Source organism: Pocillopora verrucosa, chromosome 12 (genome assembly GCF_036669915.1).
Source record: "Pocillopora verrucosa isolate sample1 chromosome 12, ASM3666991v2, whole genome shotgun sequence".
NCBI lineage: Eukaryota > Metazoa > Cnidaria > Anthozoa > Scleractinia > Pocilloporidae > Pocillopora > Pocillopora verrucosa.
The window spans coordinates 547,098-570,757 of record NC_089323.1 but is presented as its reverse complement, the minus strand read 5'-3'; the positions used below and the strand labels follow the sequence as shown (position 1 = coordinate 570,757).

Genomic DNA, 23,660 nt, shown 5'->3' with positions numbered 1-23,660 from the left:
ATGAAGTGATTTGGTACTTCTCCAACTCCCAAGATCTGATTTGAATTGTTCCCCCTGGCTGCTAAGTTGGATCATTCTCAATACCTGCATTAATTAATTGAATTAATTGTTCCCCAATATTTGCATCACGAAAGCGTCCATAAAAACGATAGGCAAAACCTGGAAAGATTGCTATGGGGTGGTTGGGTTAAATGTTTCCCCTTCCCTTAGTTCTAAAGCTTTGAAATGAGCCCTAAGCCTGGGGAGTCCATGTAGCCATCGGTGCAGTTACTATGCTCGTTTCAGTCTCCTATTAAGCCACAGCTGTTCCTAAATAGTCAGCGGTTGCCGTCTGAGCTTCAACATGGCGGTCAAAGGTGCAGATCTCTGTGATCGTACATTTGAGAGAGAAATCGAGTGTAAAGATGGAATACTTAAGATCAAGCAAGCTGAAGTAGGTGACGAAAGTTGTGTTGTATGGGATGCTGCCCTAGTTCTTGCGAAATATCTACAAACGGAGCACTTTTGCCCCACAAAACACCTCGTGAATAAGCAAGTTGTGGAACTAGGTGCCGGTACTGGTGTGGTTGGACTAATAGCTGCCTCGTGCGGGTAATACACCACTTCGTTGTAATGAGCAATGGTTATACCTTTTTAAAAGGATCACCTCTTTACTTCTTCATGACACCCGTTTACTATCCAATCCCTTTATTCCGCGGCCAACATTTTGTAAGTGTAGGTTAAGGAGCTCACTTGCCTTGAATAGGTAAGTACCGTAGTGTAAACGGATCCAAATCAGAGTTGGTTCCACTTAAAAGAGTTCTCCAACTTAGAGAGGTGTCCATGTTATGGAAGGGTGCACTCAAGAGAGGAAGACATCATAGGGAAGTGTCCTCCATAGATATATTACCACCTTAAAAAGGTGTCCACTCGGGAGGCGTTCATCATTGAAACCTGTTCAGCCTAGAGGCGATGTCCACTTTGGAGAGGCCTCCACTCAAGAGAAGTTTCTAGCTTAGAAAGTTGTTCATAAAATACAATACAATACTTTATTAACCAACCGCACAAAGCAGAGTGCAAATAACATGCAAATAGAGTACAAATATCCTGCAATATTGTACAGTCATTTGGATTGTTGATTATTTTTTTACTGTAAAAAAAAAAAACCTGTGTAACCAGTTGGCTGCATGCACTATGTCTCTCTATACACTTTGCTTTTCCTGCCTTGTGAATAATGAGCAGAAATACTTAGCAGAAAAAAAAGGCAATTGGAGAAAAAATAACTTATTAGGCATTTTGGTGTGTAATATCCCTGAGTATTTTACTTGTTGTTTGTATTTTGACTCGCCCTATAGGCTTATCAAACTACAGCGCAACTCGTAAAAATACTCAGTAATACTACGCGCCAAAACATCTTATAAGATATATTTATTAACAACTCCTCATGGGGATTTTTCAATGATAATTTAAATTTACAAATAGTTAACGAAATAAAGGATAAATATTGATGAAAATAAGTATTTAAGGCTGGGTAAAAGGATGATGGAACAGCTCATTGCAAAAAGTTTTTCAAAAGATGCCTTCTTAAATTATGCTCAAAATTATTTAGAGATTGGCTAAGTTTTATTTCAAATGGTAAATTATTTCATATATTAACAATTCTATAAGAAAAGGATTGCTGCCCTGTTTTAGTTTTAAATAATGGAATATTTAACTATTGTGAACCTCTGGAACCCTCTAAGCATTTATCAAGGGGGTGCCTTGTTGTTTGAACCAGTTTTCAAATGGTGTGCACCTAAAAAGTGTCTCACCTTGAGGAGTGTTGTTTGCTTCGTCAACAATATTTGCACAAAGTTAGCTTCTTTTTATTTCAAATTATTTTGCTATAATTTTCAGTGCACATGTGTGCTGTACAGACTTGCCTGAGGTTGTCCCACTTATTGAACTGAACAAAACTAGCAATCAGTATATGATAACTGGAACATTTACAGCTGCCACCTTAAAATGGTAAGAAGCCTTCATTTTTATCTGCCCCTTTCCTTTCCATTCTTCTCATCATGCATTTCTCCTTCACAGGATATTTGTGCCATTTGCGATATCATTTCTGAAGTTGTTTCAGCCTGCCAGCTGGCTTTTACTAGCACATCTGCAGGCTTTACAAGAAGCCTGGACATTATATTCTTATGAAGCAGCCTAGTGAGAGCCTGTTACATGTAAGAGGCTAATGTATTTCATGTCTGGAATCTTAGGGGTCAAGATGTGTCAGCATTTCAACCCTGCCCAGATCTTGTTCTTGTTGCTGATTGCATTTACTATGAAGAGGTTAGAATACTTTTGTTGAACTTTTTTTTTTCTATTGCACTCAAGCCAACCATCCATGAAATTTTTGGCTCTTGGCTCTTATCTCTTTACACCCTAATACCTTTTTTCTGTCCCTTATACAGTGTTGTCCTGAGCTCTCCTCTTCAAGTTTAACCCTATCACTCCCAAGATCTGATTAGTAATTCTCCTTACTATCTGCTATACAATTCTTATGATGTTAGTTCAGAGAATTTGGTAGTGGATCAACTAACAATCCCGTGACTGATATTCTTCTCTATTCTCATCACCAGCCTGCTTGATATTGTATTCATATTGTAAGGAGAAATTCTGTCTTGGTCACTTGTGGGGGTGAAAGGGTTAATCCTTTAACTTCCAGAAGTGATTAACATGAAACTTCTCCTTATCATATCCATACATTATAAAAAAAAAAGGTAATGAGAATTCTTAAACTTATCAGGTTGAAGTTGTTGTCTTGATCCAACACCAATTTCTCTGAACTAATTCACAAAGAAATGTGTAGGAGCTAGGGGAGAGAATTAACAATCAGCTCTTGGGAGTTAAAGGGTTAACCCTTTTATTCCTAGGAGTGACAAGCATTTAATTTCTCCTTACAACATCACTACTGAATTAAACATTAAGGTCATGAGAAAAAAAGGAAATGATCTCCAACTAAAGAAGTTCTTGATTGTTGAACAAATTCTCCCTGTCAACATCTTAAGAAATTTAAAGGGAATGGTATAGAGAATATGCATACTGATGCTTGGTTGTGAGAGTTAAATGGTTGCCTATGATTGAGTTGTCCATCACACAAGCCTGCCTGTGAAATTGTTTGTCTTTTGATGAGCCTGAATGATTTAAAATTTTCTCTTATTATTAGTCCTTAGAACCTCTTGTGTCTACACTTTGTGATCTGAGCAATGAGAACACAACTATTTTGATAAGCTATGAAGAGAGAAAAACTGGTAATAAGCCTCAGCTGGAGAAAAAATTCCATCAGGTAATGAACTTCAGTTCAAGGGGTGTGGGGTATGAAGCCCAAGTCTTTTGTTGTAACACTTATTTCTCCTTATGTTTCACCCAGGAAATGCAGGAGTTTAAAAAGGAGAATCTAGCAGCCCATCAGAAGGGGTTAAGGGCTTTCTTATACCTCCGCTTAGTTGAGTTCCAACATTAAAGGCCTACACCTTGCGATAACCTGCAAACAGGCGACAGTTTTAGTGTATCAGGCGAATGTATACAAACGCGAGGAAAGCGCGAAGGGCGAGGCGCGCAAAGAGTGAAACACGCGCGAGGGGTGAGACACGTGCAAGGAGAGGACGACATTTTTCTCCTTTTCTTGGAGCTCGAGCTCTCTCGCCCGTGTCTCGCTCCTAGCGCATATTCAGCCCCTTCGCACGTCTCTCGCTCCTCACGCTCGCTTCGTGCTTGCCCTCATTCACCGGAAAACACAAAGAAATGACGCTTGTTCTGCAGCCTAACCTGAGAGCAATGGCCAACTGAAATTGTAATTCCCTTCTCGTTTTCTTGTTCTCAGCTTATCAAAGAACACTTCATAGTGGAAGAAATCCCAGAAGAACAACAAGACTCAGTTTACCACAGCCCTGATATTCACCTTTTAAAGCTTAAACGAAAACTTTAAAGGTAGTGGTAGGCGGAAATCGATGCTTGGCAAGATCTCAAGTCGGTTAGCGAAGAACTGAATCCCTATACTGCTTCATTAAGCCGAACAGAACGACAACGTTTATAGATACGCTCAAAAACCTTCCTGGCGCGGACACTAAGAGCATCCTCGATACTCCTTCGTTATTTGAAAGAGTTAAGCCTGCCTTTTCAGGATGCGACAGTGGATTCGAAATTGCAGCGCAAAAAAAACGTGTTCCCAGAAACTCGACCATGATGTAAGTACTTTATGAATCGGCATCAACGCTACACAATGGGAACATCTGCAAGGATTTGAAAAGGTGTGCACGATTTAAGAGTTCACACCAGCTTGCAAATGTACATCCAGGCCTGAAAAAGTCGCACAAGTACAGAAGTGTTCGTTTGAGCTGCGTAGTGGTCGAAGAATTGGAAAAAAGTTGGAAATTTTGTGTCAAGAATTGAAACACTGAGACATTTGGTTACTTCTTAAATGTCTCAACGTCTTAAAGAAGTGGATGAGGAAAGTCTTGGAACTGTTTTTTACAATTTCTGCATGAACCACAATTCAGTTCACAAAGTTCCAGATCTGAGAGGAATTTTTTCAGCGACATGTATGCTCCTTTTTCTACGTGAAAATACGCTACATCAATCCACCTTTGCGTTACCCTACACGAATTACTTAGGCTTCATTTCACAATTTCTTGTAAAATATTGCAACACAAATTGAAAACACTTACTTGGGTCGAAACTTGAGTTTTTTTCCTCTCAGAGAAGTAGCTATATATTTTCAGTCGACCAAAAGCCAATGTTTGGCTTTCCGTTCAATGCATTATTAAAGTTACAAAGCGTAATTGTCATCAACTAGCTTGGTAACCTAAAGTTGTCATTTTCTCATCTTTACGGAAATTAAACCAGCCCAAAGAACAGCTCTTGGTTTTTGTGATGAAACAAAGTGCATTATGACGGTTATGTGACGTTTTGCGCACGTCAGGCCCGCGGTTGCTCTGTGACGTTTTGCACTCGCAAGACGCGCGCGCGTACATGATTCACTGAAAGGACTGTGGGAGTGACTCATTCAGTTCGGTGTTGTTTTATTGTTCGTTGTTTGATTGATTACGATCTGTGTCACCGGAGAATGTCACGATACTCAAACAGAAGTTTTCTTGTGTTCCCGAAACCTATACTACAGTTTTGACAAAAAACCGCGACACCTCAGCACAAAAAGCCGTAGTCTAACATTTTTTTGTCGACATGCAGTCCTTCGCTTCCCTCTCTCCAACCAAGTACGTAAATTTTGCGAGCGCTTTTGAAAAGGGTCTTCGAACGTTTGGTCTGAGTTTTAGTAGTGTCTGCTAATTCCAGCGTGTCTACAATACGATTTCCTCTCACTACAATCTCATTTCTATTTCCCTCTATCCAGTCGAGGCTCAGGTTTGGGCGACCTGTCGAAAAGAATCACTTTTGTAACTGAACTTTCCCTGTTGAGCCACTTGTCCCAAATATTCTTGAGGACGGTATGGTACTTATTATACAACATTCATCACGGTTACGTGCCACCGCTGTTTGATTGCGGGCCTAATCGTTTCTTGCAAATGTAAATTTTTGTGTCTGCGCTGGCGGAGAGGATTTTGAGCGGAAAATCTGAAATACAGAACCGAATGAGCCACTTGATCTCTGCAGATCCCAACTCTAAGGATCGTACTTTTGCGGGAAACTGTAAACAACTGCTGCAATGGACAAGTTCGGTAAACTTATGGTGGGGATTAAAGTCGACATTCAACGGACTGATGGTACGTGATAAAGTAGTAACTAAGTGTTGTCCGCAGTTGACGACAACTTTTTGGCCTTGATACAGACTCAGCCTATTTTGACTCGTTTCTACATCCTTTTTTTCTCTTTCACTAAATCTGCTACAAAGAGATTTTACTTGTGTAGTGTTTCTCTACGACATTCAGTTACCCGCGAGCGAGTTTAAAATTTTAGTAACCTTGGATGATCGATCGCATTTATTTGTCAACGGCGAACCGGTCCTTATTTCGCGTGTAAATAACTCAAACTCTTAATATTTTCCCTGGTAACGCCTCGTTTCATAATAATAATTTTTCTGCAAAATTTGCTCTCCTATTCAAAGATCTGCTTCCTTATGCTATGTTAATTTTTTTATGAAATTTAGGACTAAAATACGGTTGCCCAGGTGTACATTTTAGCCAAGATATCAATAAGAGAGGTGTTCATCGATTATTTACACTTGCAATAATTCAAATATTGTGATTATTAATTCAAACAACGCTTCAGTCGTCTAACAGCGTTATCAATGTTCTCCCGTGGTGTCTCCCAGGAATTTAAGTCTGATCTGTTTGTGTATCTTTGTCGAAGTACCGAACTGCCCAGCGTGTACAATTTAGCTTATGTATCTAATTATAGTAGTTGATTCAAAGTAAGATAAATAAATATTTTAGCCTGTTTTTATTCATTTCTTTGTTTAGTTTCTATTGGCAAAATCGCTAGTCATTTTAAAAATACGTAGATTTTTTAACACTTGTATACATTGCATTCATCGACGCGTTTTTCTTTCAGAGTGTAACTGGGAAAAAATATGTTGATTTTTTATGCAAATATCCCGATTTTGAGAAAAAAAGTTGGAATTGTTTTAGTAGTAGATTCATTTTAAAAAATAAGAATAAAACTGGGGATGGTACATTTTTTTGTATTAAGCACCCTTGTGCCAATTGTGGAGACAAAAATTTATATAAATTTTAGATATAAAAATTAGATGAATGATGATAATTAGTTAAACATCCCAGCTGGTGGGTATCTAACAAGTTAGCTATTGAAAAAGCACAACAAGAAGGTCAGATTGTGATGTGCTTTGAAACAACTTAGGTCAAGCAGAGTGGTAAAGTTGAACATTCTGGAAATTAAGAAACTCCAAATCCATCAAGCTAACAGACTAATGGCCAGTGCCTTCATGTGATAAGTTATCTTTTTCTTCTAGGCCGTGTCCATTCATCCATGATAAGTGGCATCAACCTGGACACCAAAAGTGTGACTGTTGAGTGGTATGAAAATGGAGAAACAAAAGGAAAAGAGGTGAAAACAGTTAACCCTTTAACTCCCAAGATCTGATTGTTAATTCTCCCATGTAGCTGCTACACATTTCCTTGTAAATTATTCATGAGAACTTAATGCTAGATCAAGACAGCAGCTTCTACCTGATAAGTTTTAATATTCTTGTCACCTGTTTGCTGAAGAATGTATGGATATTGTAGGGAGAAGTTTTATGTTGATCACTTCTGGGAGTTAAAGGGTTAATATAATCGTGGATCATGTGACAGAGATTTTTCATTTTCCTTCTGTTTACAGACTGTCATATCAAAAGAAAGCATGAGTTTTTCAAAGCAGTGTGCCATTTTTTTTCTTTAATACAGATTGAAATTGACCAGATTTTTGCTCTGAACCCAACGCTTGTTGTTCAACCCAAACCAAAGCCCACTCCATCCAACAAACGGATATCAACCACACCCAGTAACAAGGTAGGAATGGAAAAAGTTTTCCTTTGTCGAATTATCTTATTTTGTTATTCATGGGTGAAAATACCTTTCTTTCTTTTTTAGAATGCAAGGAATGAAAATCATAGTGCTCCTTCACCCAAAGTCCATCCACAATCAGGTTATTGTTTGTTTTGAAATTTAGTAATAATTGATGCAACAATGTTAGTGAGAGGGTAATGATCCCATTGGTGTCCTGTTACTCTGTTAAGACTTGTTCTTATCCATCAAAAGACTTTCATTTTCTTCATTGAGCTGAAGTTGAAATAAGAGACAAAGTGGCAGTGTCAGCACACTGACGCTAGTGTCTGGTAGGCTTAGCATCAAGGGTGCCACACTCTGGATGTAGAGGGGCACATTGTAGACTTGGCTAAGTCATTGTGTTGTGTTCTTGGGCAAGACAATTTGCTCTCACTGCACTCTTTTCCACCTAGGAGTGTACAGCACATTGAAGCAAAATCTGACAAGCTGGGGAACAGAAGGAAATGAAGGGGGAGGGGAACAGGGGCCATGGGAATGGAGGGGTAGGGAATAAGGACGAAACAGAAGGGGGAGTTAGGGAACAGGGGAGCATGGGGGAGAGGGGTCCAAAAGGACATGGGGATATGGGTACATGAGCAATGGCAACATTTCTTGTCGGAAAGGAAGCCCATGTTAACTTCACATTGTGGACATATTGTATTGAGTGCCGAGTTCACTGAATCTTTTTCTTTCTTTTTTTAGCCAAAGTTGAACGTCCTATGGCTCTTAATCTTGCTAATGATGATGATGGAGGTTCTCAGATGGAAGTAGCACAGAAAGATAGTGCTGAGTCTTATCCAGGTACAGAAGGCACCTTTTTGTTTTGTTGTCACTGTTTGTTTGTTTGGTTTCCAGCGCAAAAATTTCGAAGGCACTATACATGTACAAAGAGTGTGCTCCTGTAGAAAGATTTTTGAAGCACACCTCTCAACAAACAGTTATTGAGAAATGTACCTGCTTGAATTTTTCCAGTGAACAGGAGACGCTCCAATTGTGTTAAAGAGATAGAGAGATTGAAAAAGAACAGAGAGGAAAGAAGGTAGGCAAAGTTCTTGGGAACCAAAAGAATTAAAAATGCATGATTAGTGAAATGAGAGTCAAGAATTTGGTCAGCACTTACCGGAGGAAAAATCTTTGGATACTGAATATTTATGATAATTTGAATTTTGAATTTGCTTTGTGTTCAGAGCGCAACAACAAGAGCAAAGAGAAATGAAACTTCGACTTCAGCAAGAGGTGGATCCTGGAAATCCTAATTGGGAATTTATACAAATGATAAGGTGTCTTAACTGTCAATTTTAATTTTTTCTCTTTTTTTGAAAAAAAAATTTTTTTTTTTTAAATTTTCTCTTACACAGTCAATTACTTTTTTCACATAGACAATGGATCACGTAATGACTAATGAAGAGCCTCTATTTTTTTTTAAATCAATAGGGAATATCAAAGTGATTTAGATTTTAAAGGACTAACAATGTCAGACCCGGTAGGTTTTTTGAAATTGTTAATTAATTTTCTTTGTCTTTATTCCAAGTGGTCAAAGGATGATGATGAATTTTAACCATTTAACTACCAAAATCTGATTGTTCATTCTCCCCTTTAGCTGCTATAAATTTCCTTGTAAATTAGATGTAAGAATTGGGTGATGGATCAACTGAGATAGCAACCTCCCCCTGATAGCTTTGATTATTCTCATTACCTGTTTGCCAGAAAATGTATGGATACTGTAGAGAGAATTTATATGTTAATCACTTCTTGGAGATAGAGGTTATTTTCAAATACTTTGAAAAAAGTCAGTGTCTTGGAAGTTAGTCAGTAATGGCTGCCTAGTTAGTGTGTGCTAGGATTTTATTTCTAACACAGGAAAATGAGAAAATAGGAAATAGAAAAACTTCATGTCGTCTGTGTTTTTTTTTGTTTTTTTTTTTTTCAAACAGGTGATGGACCATCAGATTTGTGTTTGTGTCCGCAAACGGCCTCTGTCAAAGAAAGGTAACAGACACTGTCAGGGTTCATCAATACAGATGAAGTCTTGAATACAGGGCACCACAGAATGGTTTAATAATGATTAGGAGTCTTTTATTAGAATGAAAAAGCTTGGCTCAATATCATTGCAGTCAGATTATTTACAATTTTTATGTTTGTTTAGAACTCACCAAAAAGGAAATTGATGTTATCATTGTACCTAAGGGTGATTATTGTGTGGTAAGTGTATGCACACTTGTTTAATTGTGAGCTAAATTATGTTTGTGAATTGTAGTACATGCACTGACTCAGTTCTCGGCAGGAACATGTCTCCTTTTTACCTTGATTTAATGCTTTTTTTTTCTTTTGTAAGGTTCATGAACCAAAACTGAAAGTTGACCTCACAAAATACCTGGAGAATCACAAATTCTGGTAAATGTTTTTGTTGTTGTTGTTCTGTGTTCAGAACAGTTATGAATTTTTTTTCCATCTATTAATTCACTCAACTTCTCAAACGTTTAATGAGAACTCTGTCTTTCACATTCGTTTTTCGATGTTTACTGTTGGTCTCATTGAGCTATCAAATTGTGTGTTTTAAAGGACAGTCTTCCCAACTATTTATTTTCACAAATACTTCCTCCCTTTACCGGCTGATTTTGTCTCGCATTTGTCTCCCTATGCCTATGACAGAACAGATTCCTTCTTTTAAACTGTGATATCGTTGTTGATTTATATTTCCATAGGTTTGATTACGCTTTTGACGAAAATGCGAATAATGAATTGGTATACAGGTAAGTCTTAGAGCAATTTTAAATGGAGTATCGTAGGTAATCCGAGATTGGATTGGTTTAGCTTTACCCCGCTCAGTGATTGGTCTAAAAAAAATGCGCCGCTCTCTCAACCAATCAGGTGCAAAACTAAAACCAATCCCGACTTGGTCCCCCGCTTTTTCCCGCGCTTTGGGCGGTTTACTGGGTTTTACTTTGAGTTCTTATTGGTTCTTAATGTTATGGAACTTTCTACTGATCATGTATTGGTCCTTGCGATAAGTTTGGTTTTGATTTTACAACATTTCATCGAAAAGCGCTCTATCTACTTAACTTTGTAATCGTAATTCATCAAAATTAAACCTCCGGATTACGGTTGTATTTATAACCTTTTTCGTTTGTACAGATTTGAAATCTTTTCACGAAGAATAGCAATACCTATGAAGGTACTTCATGCATGAGAATGTAGAGATCTTGGTCGAAAATTTAATGGTCATACCGCTATATCAAGGCCTAAAAGCCTTCTAAATCTTATCTTTAACCCATCCAATGCCCGTTGTATTCCCAGATACACAGCCAAGCCGCTTGTGGACACGATATTTAACCAAGGAATGGCGACTTGTTTTGCATACGGCCAGACAGGCAGCGGAAAAACTCACGTATGTTTTACAGTGTATCACATTCTTTCTCTAAATGTCGATTGAACATCCAAGTAATATAAGCTGCTGAAAATATCAACGAAGCTCCCTGGAGGGACAAAGTTATGATTTATAGTATTTTACACCCAAAATCTGTGTATAAACGTCTTGTTACTGACCTAAGATCAAGACCATTTGACTTCAGACTTGTCTCTCGTGTTAAACGCTGCGAAACCCGCTAAATGAATGAACATTTCTACCACTTGAGATTGTGGCAAATTAATGAGGGTTATGGGGTATTCGTCAAATGCACTTGGTGTAATATTAAAGTATTTGGGATTTTTAAGTGGCGCACTTTGTACCAGGCAGTTTCAGACGCACAGTTAGTAAAACAGAGAAAAATGGTAAAAAAGCGCGATAGATGAGGTAGAGCGACAAACGAGGGAGATTTTTATCACTACACGTTTCTTGTAAGAAAGAAGTAGACACGATTCTTAATTTTGAAACTTTTTTTTTTTTTTTTTCAGACCATGGGTGGTACTTTTACTGGGAAACAACAGGATTGTACCAAAGGAATTTATGCTTTGGCAGGTTTGTCGTGTTTTTCTTTCTATTTTTTTTTTGTTTTGATAGAGTCGAAATAACCTTCGCTCAGCTTAAAGGTGGGAGAGTGCAAATTTTTTGCTTTGTACTCCCGAGGTTCAGAGAGAGTGTTTTTCGATTCGGTGTCATAGGATCAAAACAACGTAGGCACAACAGCCAATAGGAACAGTAAAAAAAATATTGCAAGCAGCCAATGAGAAGTCATTTTTGGAGGGAAAACAATGCCTGAAGCGCGGGAAAACGTGAGAGACAAGGCTGTGGTTGGTTTTATCTTTACACCTGATTGGTTGGGAAAGGTGGTGCGAATTTTCTAGAACAATCAGAGCACATTGAAGCAAACGTAATAAGAACCCGGTATACTTTCAACATTTAATTGAAATCTGCTCAGTGATAGTATACGAAAATGTAATTTTCCCCACGTCTCACCTTGTTGAGTTACGCTTTTCTTTCTGTTTCCTTGCAGCTACTGATGTGTTCAAATTGAGCAAAGCTCCCAAACACAAAAACAAGGATCTTGTTATTTCAGCAAGTTATTTTGAGATCTACGGCAGCAAGGTAAAACTCGTTACAACTTGTATTGTTGTTGTGGGAGAGCGGGTCATTAAATTAATTTATTAATGGTCTCTCTTTATGCGCTTGAAGGTTTTCGATTTACTCAACAAGCGGAAGAGGTTGAGAGTTTTGGAGGACGGCAATCAGCAAGTTCAGGTACAGTGTGAAATAATAAATGTTAATTCCCCTCCCCCTCCCTCCTCCGTAGTAAGTCCTTCTCTCACCCATTCCCCCTGAACAAAATCTCAACAACAGTTATGATCTGCCATTGTTTATTTAACAATTATTCCACGAGTGCGCGTTGGATATGAGATAATAGATAGCTATAATCATCTCATATCCAACAAGCGCGCGTTTAAATTATGGTTTCATTAAAAACGCCCCAAACTAAAGATAAATCTTCCCAACTTTACTTTTGTTAGAACAAACAGAGTGTTATATTTTAATTTCCGTTTAACTCGTCTACATGCGCCCGCATGGTATAATGGCTCATAACCCATGATGGCTAAGCCAGTGAAAACTCTCGAATTGCATTGTCCAATGATCCAGTTTTTAATAAACAGTATTATAAATTGTGATTATTTGAGTTTAGGTAGCTATTCGGTACAAAGCACACTTTTGCATGGAAGTCTGTTTTGCATGTCGTTTCTGTTTTCAATCTACAGGCCTTGAATAATCTTGAAGTCAATATTTCACAACGTTTTTTATTTTCTAAATCAGGTCTGTGAGCTGGAGGAAAAGATTGTAAATTCTGTACAAGATACACTGAAACTTATAGAGCTTGGTAACAAACTCAGGTTAGGAAAGACTCCTTGTCTATGATTCGTCTGATTCCGTGTTATTTTGGACCCTTCCGTCTGATTCCAGACGATACTGTTTGATTTCGGGTAGATCCATCCGATCTTGGTCGGTTTTGTGTCATTTCGGAAGGTTTCGTTCGACCTCCGACTATTTCGTTTGATTTCGGACGGCTACCGCTCGAGATTCCGAAAAGATCGTTCCGATTTCGCACGGATCCGTCTGATTTCGGATGGTTCCATGTTTTCTTTAAAAAAAATTTACCTACCTATTGACATACTTTTTAAATGGCTTAAAATTTTATTATGTACTTGTATAAGTTAGTGGTTTGGCTATATATATATATTTATTTATTTCTCTGTTTATTTTATACAGAACATCTGGGCAAACGTCAGCCAATCAAAACTCGTCCCGTTCTCACGCTGTCTTTCAGATTATTTTAAGAAAGAGGTTAGTTACCATTACATAAAGACTCTCTTCTCTTCATTGCTTGTTTGTTCATCGCCATCTTGGGTCATTTGGTCATCTGGGGCCCGTGTCTAGGAAAACCTCTTTTTTATCTTGTTTATATTCAAGGTCGAGATATTTTTTTAACTGATCTTGTGAGCTTAAATCCGTTCGTAGATTTAAATTCTTTAAAAAAGCTTCAGGCCCGTGAAGTTACCTTTGAGCAACGGCCCTTGAATAATCGAAGCCCGGAATTTCGGATTCCGCATTCCGATGCTCTAACACTGAGCCGCGGAGAGACTGCCTATAATGAGCCAGGTCATTGCTAGGTTCATGTCTTACTGATATATTGTTTAACCTGTAGAGGGTACAGGAAAGATGGTGGTGGAGGCCAACTCTATGGAAAATTCTCACTGATTGACTTAGCAGGTAGTTAAAGTTGTTATCTCAACTGGACACATTTTTTTTTTTGCGGTTTGCCTTTTTGGTTCGAAACTCTTTTTATTCAGATTACTTTGCATCTTAGCTCTTTCGTTGTTGTTGGTTTTTGTATTTGTTGTTTTTGTTGTGGTTGTTGTTGTTGTTATTTTGGTGTTTTTGGAAGACTTAACTTTCATGTTGTCTATTTCTATTTTTCAGGAAATGAACGAGGAGCGGACACATCAACCGCTGATCGGCAAACGCGTCTCGAAGGCGCGGAAATTAACAAGAGTTTACTAGCTCTGAAGGTTGGTGTCTAATCATGGTTAAGTTTGCCTACTTTGAAAAAATTTTCTTTACAAATTGACGATTTACGATAACCTCCTGTTCATCTTTGTCGTATTTAAAGGAATGTATTCGAGCTCTTGGACGCAAAGGAGCACATCTTCCTTTTAGAGCCAGCAAACTTACACAGGTAAAAGGAAAGAATGAAACAAAAATTTTGAAAAAGCCACAGATAGACAGAAAATCAGTCAATCGACATCAGTTAAACGACATATCCTTTCTAGTATCTGTATAGCTATTGGTGCCAGGTTGATAAAAATTGTTGTTGTCCTGTTCCAACAGGTTCTGAGAGATTCCTTCATTGGTGAAAAATCAAAGACTTGTATGGTATGAATTATTCTTTATTGTTTTGTAGAATTGTAACGATGAAAATTGTTATTATTAGTTATTAACAAATCAGTTTTTTATAGTATGTATTTAATATTCAAGAACTACCTATTAAGATAAATTATCGTTTAAGTTTTAAAAAATCTCAAAATTGTTATTAATATTAGTATTATTATTGTAATTGTTTATATAATTATTGTCATTGTTATTATTATTATCACATCATTTTTATTATCAATATTGTTAGTGTAATATTTTATAAAAAATTATCTTTTATGTAGAATTTTAGAAATGAAAATAGTTATCAGTTATTGACAAGACAGTTTTTATTGCAAGAACTACCTATTGAAAAAATTATCATTGAAATTTTTAAAAAAATTGCTGTTCCTATTATTATTATTATTGTTGTAATAATTATTATTTATTGACCCATACAACATCTGACCCCTCCACAGAAGCTAAACCTTTGAACCTTTAACAATCTTATTTATTCCTATTTATAGATCGCAATGATTTCCCCTGGCATGAGCTGCTGTGAACATACACTGAATACTTTGCGTTACGCAGACAGGTCAGCTATGACGATTATTCTCCGCCCATAGTCTTATTTCTTCTTTTTAATAAAATAAAACATCGCTATATGACAGCTGCGTTTATTCACGTTAAATCCACATATTAATTTTATGGTTTTCAACTCTTCAGAGTCAAAGAGCTTGGTCCAGAGAGTAATGCGAAGAAGAAAGCAGCACCTGCCGATGGTGGACAAGATGACACGAGCGCTGAAGACGTGTCGGCCCTCTCTGATGGGAGACACCTTAACAATGTGGATCTTGCTCTTCTTTGCAATCACAGCGTAAGTGCTCGTTGTAAAATCCTCTTGGAGATGATTTGAGTGCTTTTCGCTTGAATGTGTGATTTTTAGTTCAAAGTTTGCTTAATTCAAAGCTCACAAGAAACTGCAAGTTAAAGGTTTGAAGGGTTTTCTATTTTCCAGGGCTCTGGTGAGCAGTCGCAAGAGCTTTACACGTTCCACGAGGCAGTATCTCAGCTGCAAGATGCAGAGGATAAGTTAGTGGACGACCACAGGAAAAACATCGAGGTAAGAGGGAACGAACGAAGTTTCCAGAGGGTGGTCAATATTTTTCAAGGAGGGGTAGGGGGGTTCATCGTTAGGAATTTCTGCGCACCTCGCATGAAATGGCGCAAACCGCTGCTCTACCTTGTTACCAGTGGGCTCTTGTTGATGCAACGCCGACGACTCTTCAGATTCGTGCCTTTTCGACTCTTGAACAAAAATGTATATTATTGTGTTGAAAAAATGTTATTTCCTAAAAGGGAGGGCAACGGAGAATCTCCTTCCAAGCCTCTTACGCCCCTAGTGCCAAGTAATGTTACTCTTCGCTAAAGCTAAGAGCGTTTGTAGGTAAGGAAAACTTATGACCGTAAAGTTTGTTGAATGTAGTTCTGTCCATAACTAGGAAACCAAAATGCTTTTACAAGAAGAAGACAAGTTGATCGAAAGAGTAGATATGGATGTCGACTACAACATGGAAGGTAAGTCAACACCCAGACTGTCCATCTATCTACCTGTCTGTCTGTTTATCATCTTGGTATCGATCTTTCTATTTATCTACCAATCAATCTATCAATTTATCTATCTGTCTACCTATCTATCTATCTACCTATCCATCTGTCTCTCTCTCTATCTAACTTTCTATCTATCCAGCTTTATACTTATTAATCTGTCTATTTACTAATATTATTAATATTTACTCTGTGAATTGTGGTAGTTTTGGTTTTCATGAATTTGTTTTAACTTTTAACCCTGATGTTAATTGAAACTTAAATCACTCAACGATCCTAAAAGATTTGAAACTTCTTTGATTTCTCAGACTACGTGCGCCGATTGGATGAGCTGCTGTCCCAGAAGATCGAAAAATTCACGCAGTTACGAGGTAAAAACCTTATCTATCCTGTACTGCTCCAAGGACATTTATTTTTCCTTTTAACGTGCCCGCGTGGGAATTCCGCTAAATTTTCAGCTTTTTAAAGAAGATACTTCTGGTGTTTTATGGTCATGTACAGTTCTCAGAGAAAGATGTTTTTTGTGTCGTAACGAGCGTGAGACGGAGAAAAAAATTCTGAGTCGCCATGAGGTATGGAACCTAAGAACTTCCGATTCCGCGCTCCGATACTCTACCACGGAACTGCAGAGACTCTATGGCGAGTAAGGCCTATTACGAAGTTCATACATGACACGCGCCCAGCATACTGCTGGGATCAGCGATGTCGAAAGCCTCATGTTTGTTAACAGAATAAGAGAGATGGTAAATGTTGAGCTCGGTAAAGAAATAGAGAAATATGTTTTTTCTTCTTGTCATGAAAAAACTTGTTCTATTCTCCTTCAGAAAAAGTCAACAAGTTTAGAAAGCAACTCGAAGAGGAAGAAATGGCGAGCAGGAATATTAGAAAACTACCAGGTTATTAAGAGAAGTAAAAATACCTGGATACCCCCGGTGGGGTAGGGAGCTATGCGAGCCCTACCAAGCAGAGACGGCGAAGGAATATGTCATGTTATGACGATGTTGTCCCATTCAAATTTTATCGAAGGGAACAGTATTTAAAAGATTTATTGCACAGTTCAAGAAGTGTGGAAGGTCGACGATGTAATAGGTGTTTTTTGCTAGTGGAATTGTATATTTATTTATTGCATGGAATCTTTGAGAGAAATTGCTTTTTAACGAGTGATAGGACAACAGATAGTCGACCATAGCGTATTTTGATTGAATGTCGGTAAATCTCAAATAGAGGTATCAATGCAGCCAATCAGAGCCGAAGAAAATGTTTCAAGGAGCCAATGGAAACTCCCTGCCTGAAGTGCGGGAAAACTGCATATGATTGGTGGAGAGGTTATTGAGAAAATGCCTCGACCAATCACGGAGCGAAGAAAGCAAGGCCAATACAATTCAGGATTATTATTGACGTCACTCAATTAAAATAATTATCTCTGATGTTCGATGTACTATATTATTTTAAAATGCGTTTGTACAAATGTTAGATCACTGTTTGATTCTTATTTCACGGAACGAGAACTGTTTCAGTATGTGAACATACCGTCTCTTCACTCGCGTTTAAAACTGAATACCTTGCACTCAGCATGTTGTTCTGTGTGAGAGAGAAAAATGAATAAACCCCTAAGAGCAGACATATGTCTCAATCTTTGCCTTAGAATTTTAAAAGTCCCGGAGAATGAAACACTTCCAAATTACTGCCTTTCTGATCGGCAACAATCGATGCGTTTAAACTCAAGCTCAAATAAACTTTCCGCATAAAAAGATCAACAGATAAAAACCATTTGTTTTGTGGTATGGCTTTTTCTGAATGGCGTTCCTTTATGTAGAGTCCCTATTTCAGACACGCGCTTTTTTATTTTCCTCCTTGTATTTTGTTAATAACAATGAGAGGTAACATTTTGTAGTAATCAAAGAGCGTGCGTAAAGGAAGGCGCGGTTGCCTTGCAGTAGACGCGCTGGACTGGACTCTCGCTCAAAAAGCCCGGGATCGACCACTGACCGCCTTCGTCTTGTCTAGTTTCAGAGAAAGACACTTAAATATTCATAATGTTTATTTTATTATTTATAATATTTAGTGTTAAAATTTTTAATATAATAAGTATTGTTTGTAACAGGCATTTTACATGTGCATGTGATCAAATGCGAAAAAGTGACTCCCCACAAACAAGTATAGATAAGTACTGATAAATTGTCAGGAGGACACAGCGAAATGAAGGAAAGTTAAGCTACAATGGATCAGCTTCCCGCCCTGGTGGAGTAGACTCATGAGTACAATAGACGTTGGGATAAGTTCTGGTGGCTGAAGTAGTCGCTATCTGGGCACCCGGTACCTTAAATTTGTTCTAAAATGCTAAGCGATGGCAATCCACAGAAGAAGACTGTCCCACAGGGAAGTTGCTGTAGAAATAAACTTTGGCTCCTCTTATAGCCCTGCGCAGACCTTCCCTTCTGAAGTTCACCTCACCTCGACCACGAAACTTAATTCAAGAAAACTCAAGCCTTTTCCTAATACACTTTTTCGCCTTAGACGAGGGAACAGAAACGCTTTAAATCATCAGGCCATATTTTCTTCTGAAGACGTGCGCAGCTCAAAAAATTGCCTTCACGCGCCAATCATTCCCGTCTCTTCTAATTTTCTAGCTTTTTATTTAATGCGCAGGCTTGACGAAACACTGGTCAAATGGAACGGAGACCCTTGGTGTAGGGAAGTAGTTTAATTAACGTGTTATACATAAGTCATGCAGTTGTAGTCTTCTCGACTTTGAATCTTGTCACGCGCACGACCATTGGCACTAGGTTGGTAGGTGTATTTTTCCAGTGTGTCACCTTTTTCAGAATCCGATTCTTGTTGGCCAGCACAACAGCAGCACCTGCGCTTCCCGCATCTCCGTTTAGCGAGCGTTCGTTTCTCGATAAACGTGGCTGCGGCGTTAAGCAGGCTAGAAAACACGCATAGGCCGATCGTGGTCCAGGCAATGTGAAACGCTACGTTTAAAGACTTAATAACTTTGGTTTTTGGATTTCCGGTGCCCTTTTTGCGGGTTTCGGATCCTGCGATGTAATCGCCGTATCCGATGGTTGTAAAGGTAATGACCCAAAAGTAACACGCTTCCAGATATGACCAATCATCAAAATTCGATTGCATTATGGCTCCTAAAAGTAGCATTATCATCATTAGCAAGCATGTGGCGACCGTACACTTTGCTTCAACATGAGTCGGTTCTTTTCTGCAGCATTTCGTTTCAACAAATGCGATGGTAGAACTGATCCCGAGGCTGATAAGCTCACCAACAGATTTGAATGCCAGGATTGTAACAGGAATTCCCAGAATTGCAAAGACTATACACAATGCCTGGCCCAGTCTGGTGGAAGGAGAAATGGCTCCATAACCTAAAAGGTTTCACAAAAAAAATTAGTGAAAAGGTTCTGACCGTTTTTCCGTTCTTCGTTCGTTCGTACGTAAGTTAAAACACAAAAGAACCAAACGTGGACACATAAGTTGTGCTTACCTATTGTTGTTAGCGTCTCGAAGGTGTACCGCAGCCCGTCAAGATAATTCCACGCAGGCCCATCCAGACTTAGAGCCTCACTGGATAAATTAACGAACCTTGCAAATTCTTCATGGGTCATGTTGTATTCGGTTTTCATTTCGTTTTGAAGACTTGCGAGTTTTTCGTCTTTGGATTTCAATCTGCTCATAGCGCTGGGACGCTCCACCTCGGAGAACAAAAGGGCTCCAAGGGATGCTAGCAGAAGAAAGCAGAGCACCCAAAACGATGTTGTTCTCAACAACTGACGAGTAGCTTTTGAACATCTGGACATAGTGGAATATCTGAAAATAAAACGATATAATGAATGACGAAAACCCCCTAGGTAGTGAGGAAGGTTCCCGTGGGGCTGATGATCTTTCTTACTCGTCACCAAAAGGGACGACGAGACAAAGCAACCTCATACTACCCCCACCCCCCAAACTTTTGCTGGCCTCTCGTCCCCATCTCCCTTTGTCAATTTGTTGTCAATGTCTGATTTTCTACCGTTAGCTTGGCGGGAGAGAAAAACCAAGATAGCTCTGTTGATCGTTGCCTTCAGAGCTGAGGCGAAAAAAAAACATTGAACACCTAAGTGATGTCGAATGCGAACTCTATGCAGATACGAAGTAAATACAAATTGCTACATATAGTTGTTGTCGCATTCGACGCCACAAAGAAGATCAACTCAACTTCTACAACCGTCAGCTTGGGATCAGCTCTGACTAAACTGAAATTAAATTCGTGAGTTTTATGATGAACAAGACCATTGCAAGCGGGTAAAAGGCTGGAAGTTTGCTAGGATGAAATTAGAAGATCCTCGCAGCTAAGAACACTACTGAAACTAGTAGTTGTAAGTAGGACCTGAAAAAAATTTCAGGCCCGTACGGGATTTGAACCCATGACCTCTGCGATACCGGTGCAGCGCTCTACCAATTGAGCTAACAAGCCAACTGGGAGCTGGTCAATGAATTGGGTACAAATAAACATCCGAGTGAATGAAGATTTAGATATATGAAAATTCACATATTTGCACTGCGGTGGAAAGATGAAATTAGAAGATCCTCGCAGCTAAGAACACTACTGAAACTAGTAGTTGTAAGTAGGACCTGAAAAAAAAAAAAAAAAAAAAATTTCAGGCCCGTACGGGATTTGAACCCATGACCTCTGCGATACCGGTGCAGCGCTCTACCAATTGAGCTAACAAGCCAACTGGGAGCTGGTCTATGAATTGGGTACAAATAAACATCCGAGTGAATGAAGATTTAGATATATGAAAATTCACATATTTGCACTGCAAATCACTGCAAATATATCATTGACCAGCTCCCAGTTGGCTTGTTAGCTCAATTGGTAGAGCGCTGCACCGGTATCGCAGAGGTCATGGGTTCAAATCCCGTACGGGCCTGAAATTTTTTTCAGGTCCTACTTACAACTACTAGTTTCAGTAGTGTTCTTAGCTGCGAGGATCTTCTAATTTCATCTTTCCACCGCAGTGCAAATATGTGAATTTTCATATATCTAAATCTTCAGTTTGCTAGGATGTTTCGCAAGGACATTAACGTCGCAAAGATGTCTGTATATGTTGCACAACTTCGCACATTTGGTAAATTTTGAAATATTATGCCAGCTTCTTTGACCGGGTTACGGCGTAGTATTTTGAGAAAATATATATAAAAACTCACCGGTTGGTGAGTTAAAAACACCTCAAGGTTGTCTTACAGATCAAATCTGCTATTATTTTCACGATCTATTCCTGAGTACGCAGAGCACATATATTTCTGAATACCTAATAAATCGTCTTTACAAAGCTCGGCGTCATTACAAAAAAAATTTAATTTTTTAACCTACCTTAATGAATCCCCGCGACTAAAAGAGTCAAAACTACCTTACAGAGCAGGTTGGCCGAGTTTTCAATGTATCCTCTCGACAATATGCGTTTCCTATTAAGTTTACATATCCTTCGCGTGTTTTTTCGCCCTTAATGACAACTCAGATAATGAGCAGGTGAACAGATTGCTACTGTTTTGAAATCTTGTATGCAAATGACTGTGTTTACAACTGTTTCATTTGGGGCAGATGTCTTCCAACAGGTTTTCTGAATCTCACTCGGTTGCGCATCGGAACCGCGAAATTGAAAAGTCCGCAGTGTGCCTGATATCACCAAGGATTCTAAAAAATTTTCTTGGTACTCGGATTCTAATATGTGATTGTATAGTAGCCTTTCTTCATTCAAAAGCGGAGTTTATAATTTATCACCCTTCGCTGAACCATGCATGCATCTTTGTCATTTCTATATGGCAACAAGCAACTCCGGGAAAATACATTTTCACATAAACATCTGACCTCATTTCGTCTCAAACTATTGCACCGAAATTTAGAAAATCAATCTTGTTTTATGAATTCTTTTACAAAGAACACTCTCTCAAAGGTCCGTGACATAACATTTGTCTTGTGGGTGAGGACAATTGAACTTTCCAAACACGGCTTTTTTTTATTTACTAAAATTTGTTTTAAAAAAAGGATAGGATTTAATTAGGATGTAACTTTCCTCCTTTAGTACTCAGCGAGTTCATTTTGCCTTAGAAAATGTTCTGGCTTCAATTGAAAGCGTGTTCTTATTTCAACCGTCAAATGAATCCCGCCAATCATTTGTCATTTGAGGTAACAAGCAACTTAAAGGAAGAGGCAGAACTTTTGTAAACACACCTGTCAACACAAGAGTATTTTTGAAAGATCAAAACGCTCTTTATCAGGTCTTTGCAAATGAACAGCTCAACCTAAGCCACAGGGAAAAAAGTCTTTGTCACAAGGCTTTGATGTAAATTAACTTGGATTTTTGCCATTTGTATCATAACCAATCTGCATGGTGTTTCCCCAAACAAACACCGTCGATTTTTCAGCCAAATGTCCGATGTGAAATACTGAATGATTAACCTATAGATCTCAACGCTTTATTAGTAATTTATGTTTTCCAATTGTTTTTAACAGAAACGCGTATTTTACATTCATCATTAGCCTGTCGTTTTTGAAAGACAGATCGACAATTTATCAGACATAGAGCTACAAAAGTGTCGAAGAAAAAGTGATTTTTGGAAAGGTCGATTTTAAAAACACGCACAGTTTAAATTATATACTTCTCCAGAGAAAACTGTAACTTTCACTTCCGCAAAAATTAAAATTTGAATCGAAAACGTTTCGACCCTTTGAAAAATATGGTACGCATCTGAGTTTGATATTCAACACTTAAATTCATAGATCGATTATAATCGCTACAGTTATTTTTTTTCAAAAACCTTAAACTTAATATTTTTGCCTTTGTTTTAAATTTTACCATCTGTCGTTGACACAACATCAGAGTGTGATTTTAATTCATACAGTGTCATTTTAATCTTACAGTGATGAGAAAAACTTTGTCGAAAATCAGAAGAGTTTGAAACTTTTTGGCTTAAGATAATCCAACCGAAATTTGGTCTTGGGACCGCTTTTTTTCATAACTCGCGTGCGCGCTCAAGTTAATCATTCACAGAACAGACGATTCAAGCAATAAAAGCAAACTACGTTTCAATGCACCCAAGTCTAGAATTCAAATTATATTTCATATTTTACCTACTAAAGAGAAACTGTTTTTCCAAACTTGGTCCACAAACTAGCCAATTTTTAATCTTGGCTGAGCCGGAAAAACAGTAGAAGATTTTATTTTAGCAAAAATGTTGCAGTAACATTTTATTTCGAACTGATTTTGTATTTGTTACACGGTAAATTGTACAGCTTGAAATGACGAGACAATGGCCACTTGTAAATTTGAATTTTGGAACAAAAACAGTAAATTTTTAGTTTGGTACACGCTTACATCGATTATTGCGTGCTATGAAACAAAAGCCAATGTTTAAGTGAACACGAATTTTGAAACGACCCCAGAGAAACGAGCATTGTTCGAGAAATACGAAGGAGTTCACTTACCTCATTCAAATATACAGCAGTACAGCAAACAACAAAACTATCTTGACACAACCACTGTCAGCGTTTTGAATCAACTTTTTACGCTCGATATAGGCGAATGTCTGCTTATTCTGCCCGCGCGTCGCTCAAACTCTCATGTTAGATGATATCTTGCAATGAGTGCTAGACATAGCTAACAGCCTGGGTTGTTTTATGACGACTTATTGGTTAAATAAACGACAAGATC

At 38.2% G+C, this 23,660-nt stretch overlaps 3 protein-coding genes across 4 annotated transcripts; 2 read left to right on the top strand and 1 right to left on the bottom strand.

Annotated features, from left to right (window-relative positions):
* The first annotated feature begins 319 nt into the window (after positions 1–319).
* Positions 320–4,852, top strand: LOC131778043 (protein N-lysine methyltransferase METTL21D). Its single transcript, XM_059094431.2, has 5 exons — positions 320–591; positions 1,876–1,986; positions 2,229–2,301; positions 3,179–3,298; positions 3,836–4,852. The coding sequence occupies exons 1-5, from the start codon at positions 344–346 to the stop codon at positions 3,938–3,940; spliced, it is 657 nt and encodes a 218-aa protein (XP_058950414.2). The 5' UTR covers positions 320–343; the 3' UTR covers positions 3,941–4,852.
* Positions 4,853–5,536: 684 nt separating this feature from the next.
* LOC131777985 (kinesin-like protein KIF2A) lies at positions 5,537–17,597 on the top strand. The gene is made up of 28 exons (XM_059094357.2): positions 5,537–5,732; positions 6,938–7,032; positions 7,371–7,475; positions 7,557–7,611; positions 8,214–8,312; positions 8,484–8,550; positions 8,699–8,791; positions 8,946–8,994; positions 9,446–9,500; positions 9,658–9,713; positions 9,847–9,905; positions 10,217–10,264; positions 10,809–10,899; positions 11,406–11,469; positions 11,945–12,036; positions 12,124–12,189; positions 12,754–12,830; positions 13,207–13,281; positions 13,643–13,707; positions 13,918–14,006; positions 14,108–14,173; positions 14,326–14,370; positions 14,874–14,941; positions 15,073–15,223; positions 15,365–15,469; positions 15,849–15,924; positions 16,263–16,325; positions 16,779–17,597. Exons 1-28 carry the CDS (start codon positions 5,675–5,677, stop codon positions 16,856–16,858), a joined length of 2,112 nt encoding a protein of 703 aa, XP_058950340.2. The 5' UTR covers positions 5,537–5,674; the 3' UTR covers positions 16,859–17,597.
* A 429-nt stretch (positions 17,598–18,026) lies between these two features.
* LOC131778050 (potassium channel subfamily K member 9) lies at positions 18,027–23,585 on the bottom strand. 2 transcript variants are annotated; one of them, XM_059094439.2, is made up of 3 exons: positions 23,435–23,585; positions 19,454–19,776; positions 18,027–19,334 (listed from the first exon to the last, which is right to left on the bottom strand). In XM_059094439.2, exons 1-3 carry the CDS (start codon positions 23,437–23,439, stop codon positions 18,670–18,672), a joined length of 993 nt encoding a protein of 330 aa, XP_058950422.2. In that variant the 5' UTR covers positions 23,440–23,585; the 3' UTR covers positions 18,027–18,669. The 2 variants fall into 2 exon arrangements, with proteins under 2 accessions (XP_058950422.2, XP_058950423.2); XM_059094440.2 differs by lacking the exon at positions 23,435–23,585 and adding an exon at positions 21,323–21,460.
* Between the last annotated feature and the right edge of the window lie 75 nt (positions 23,586–23,660).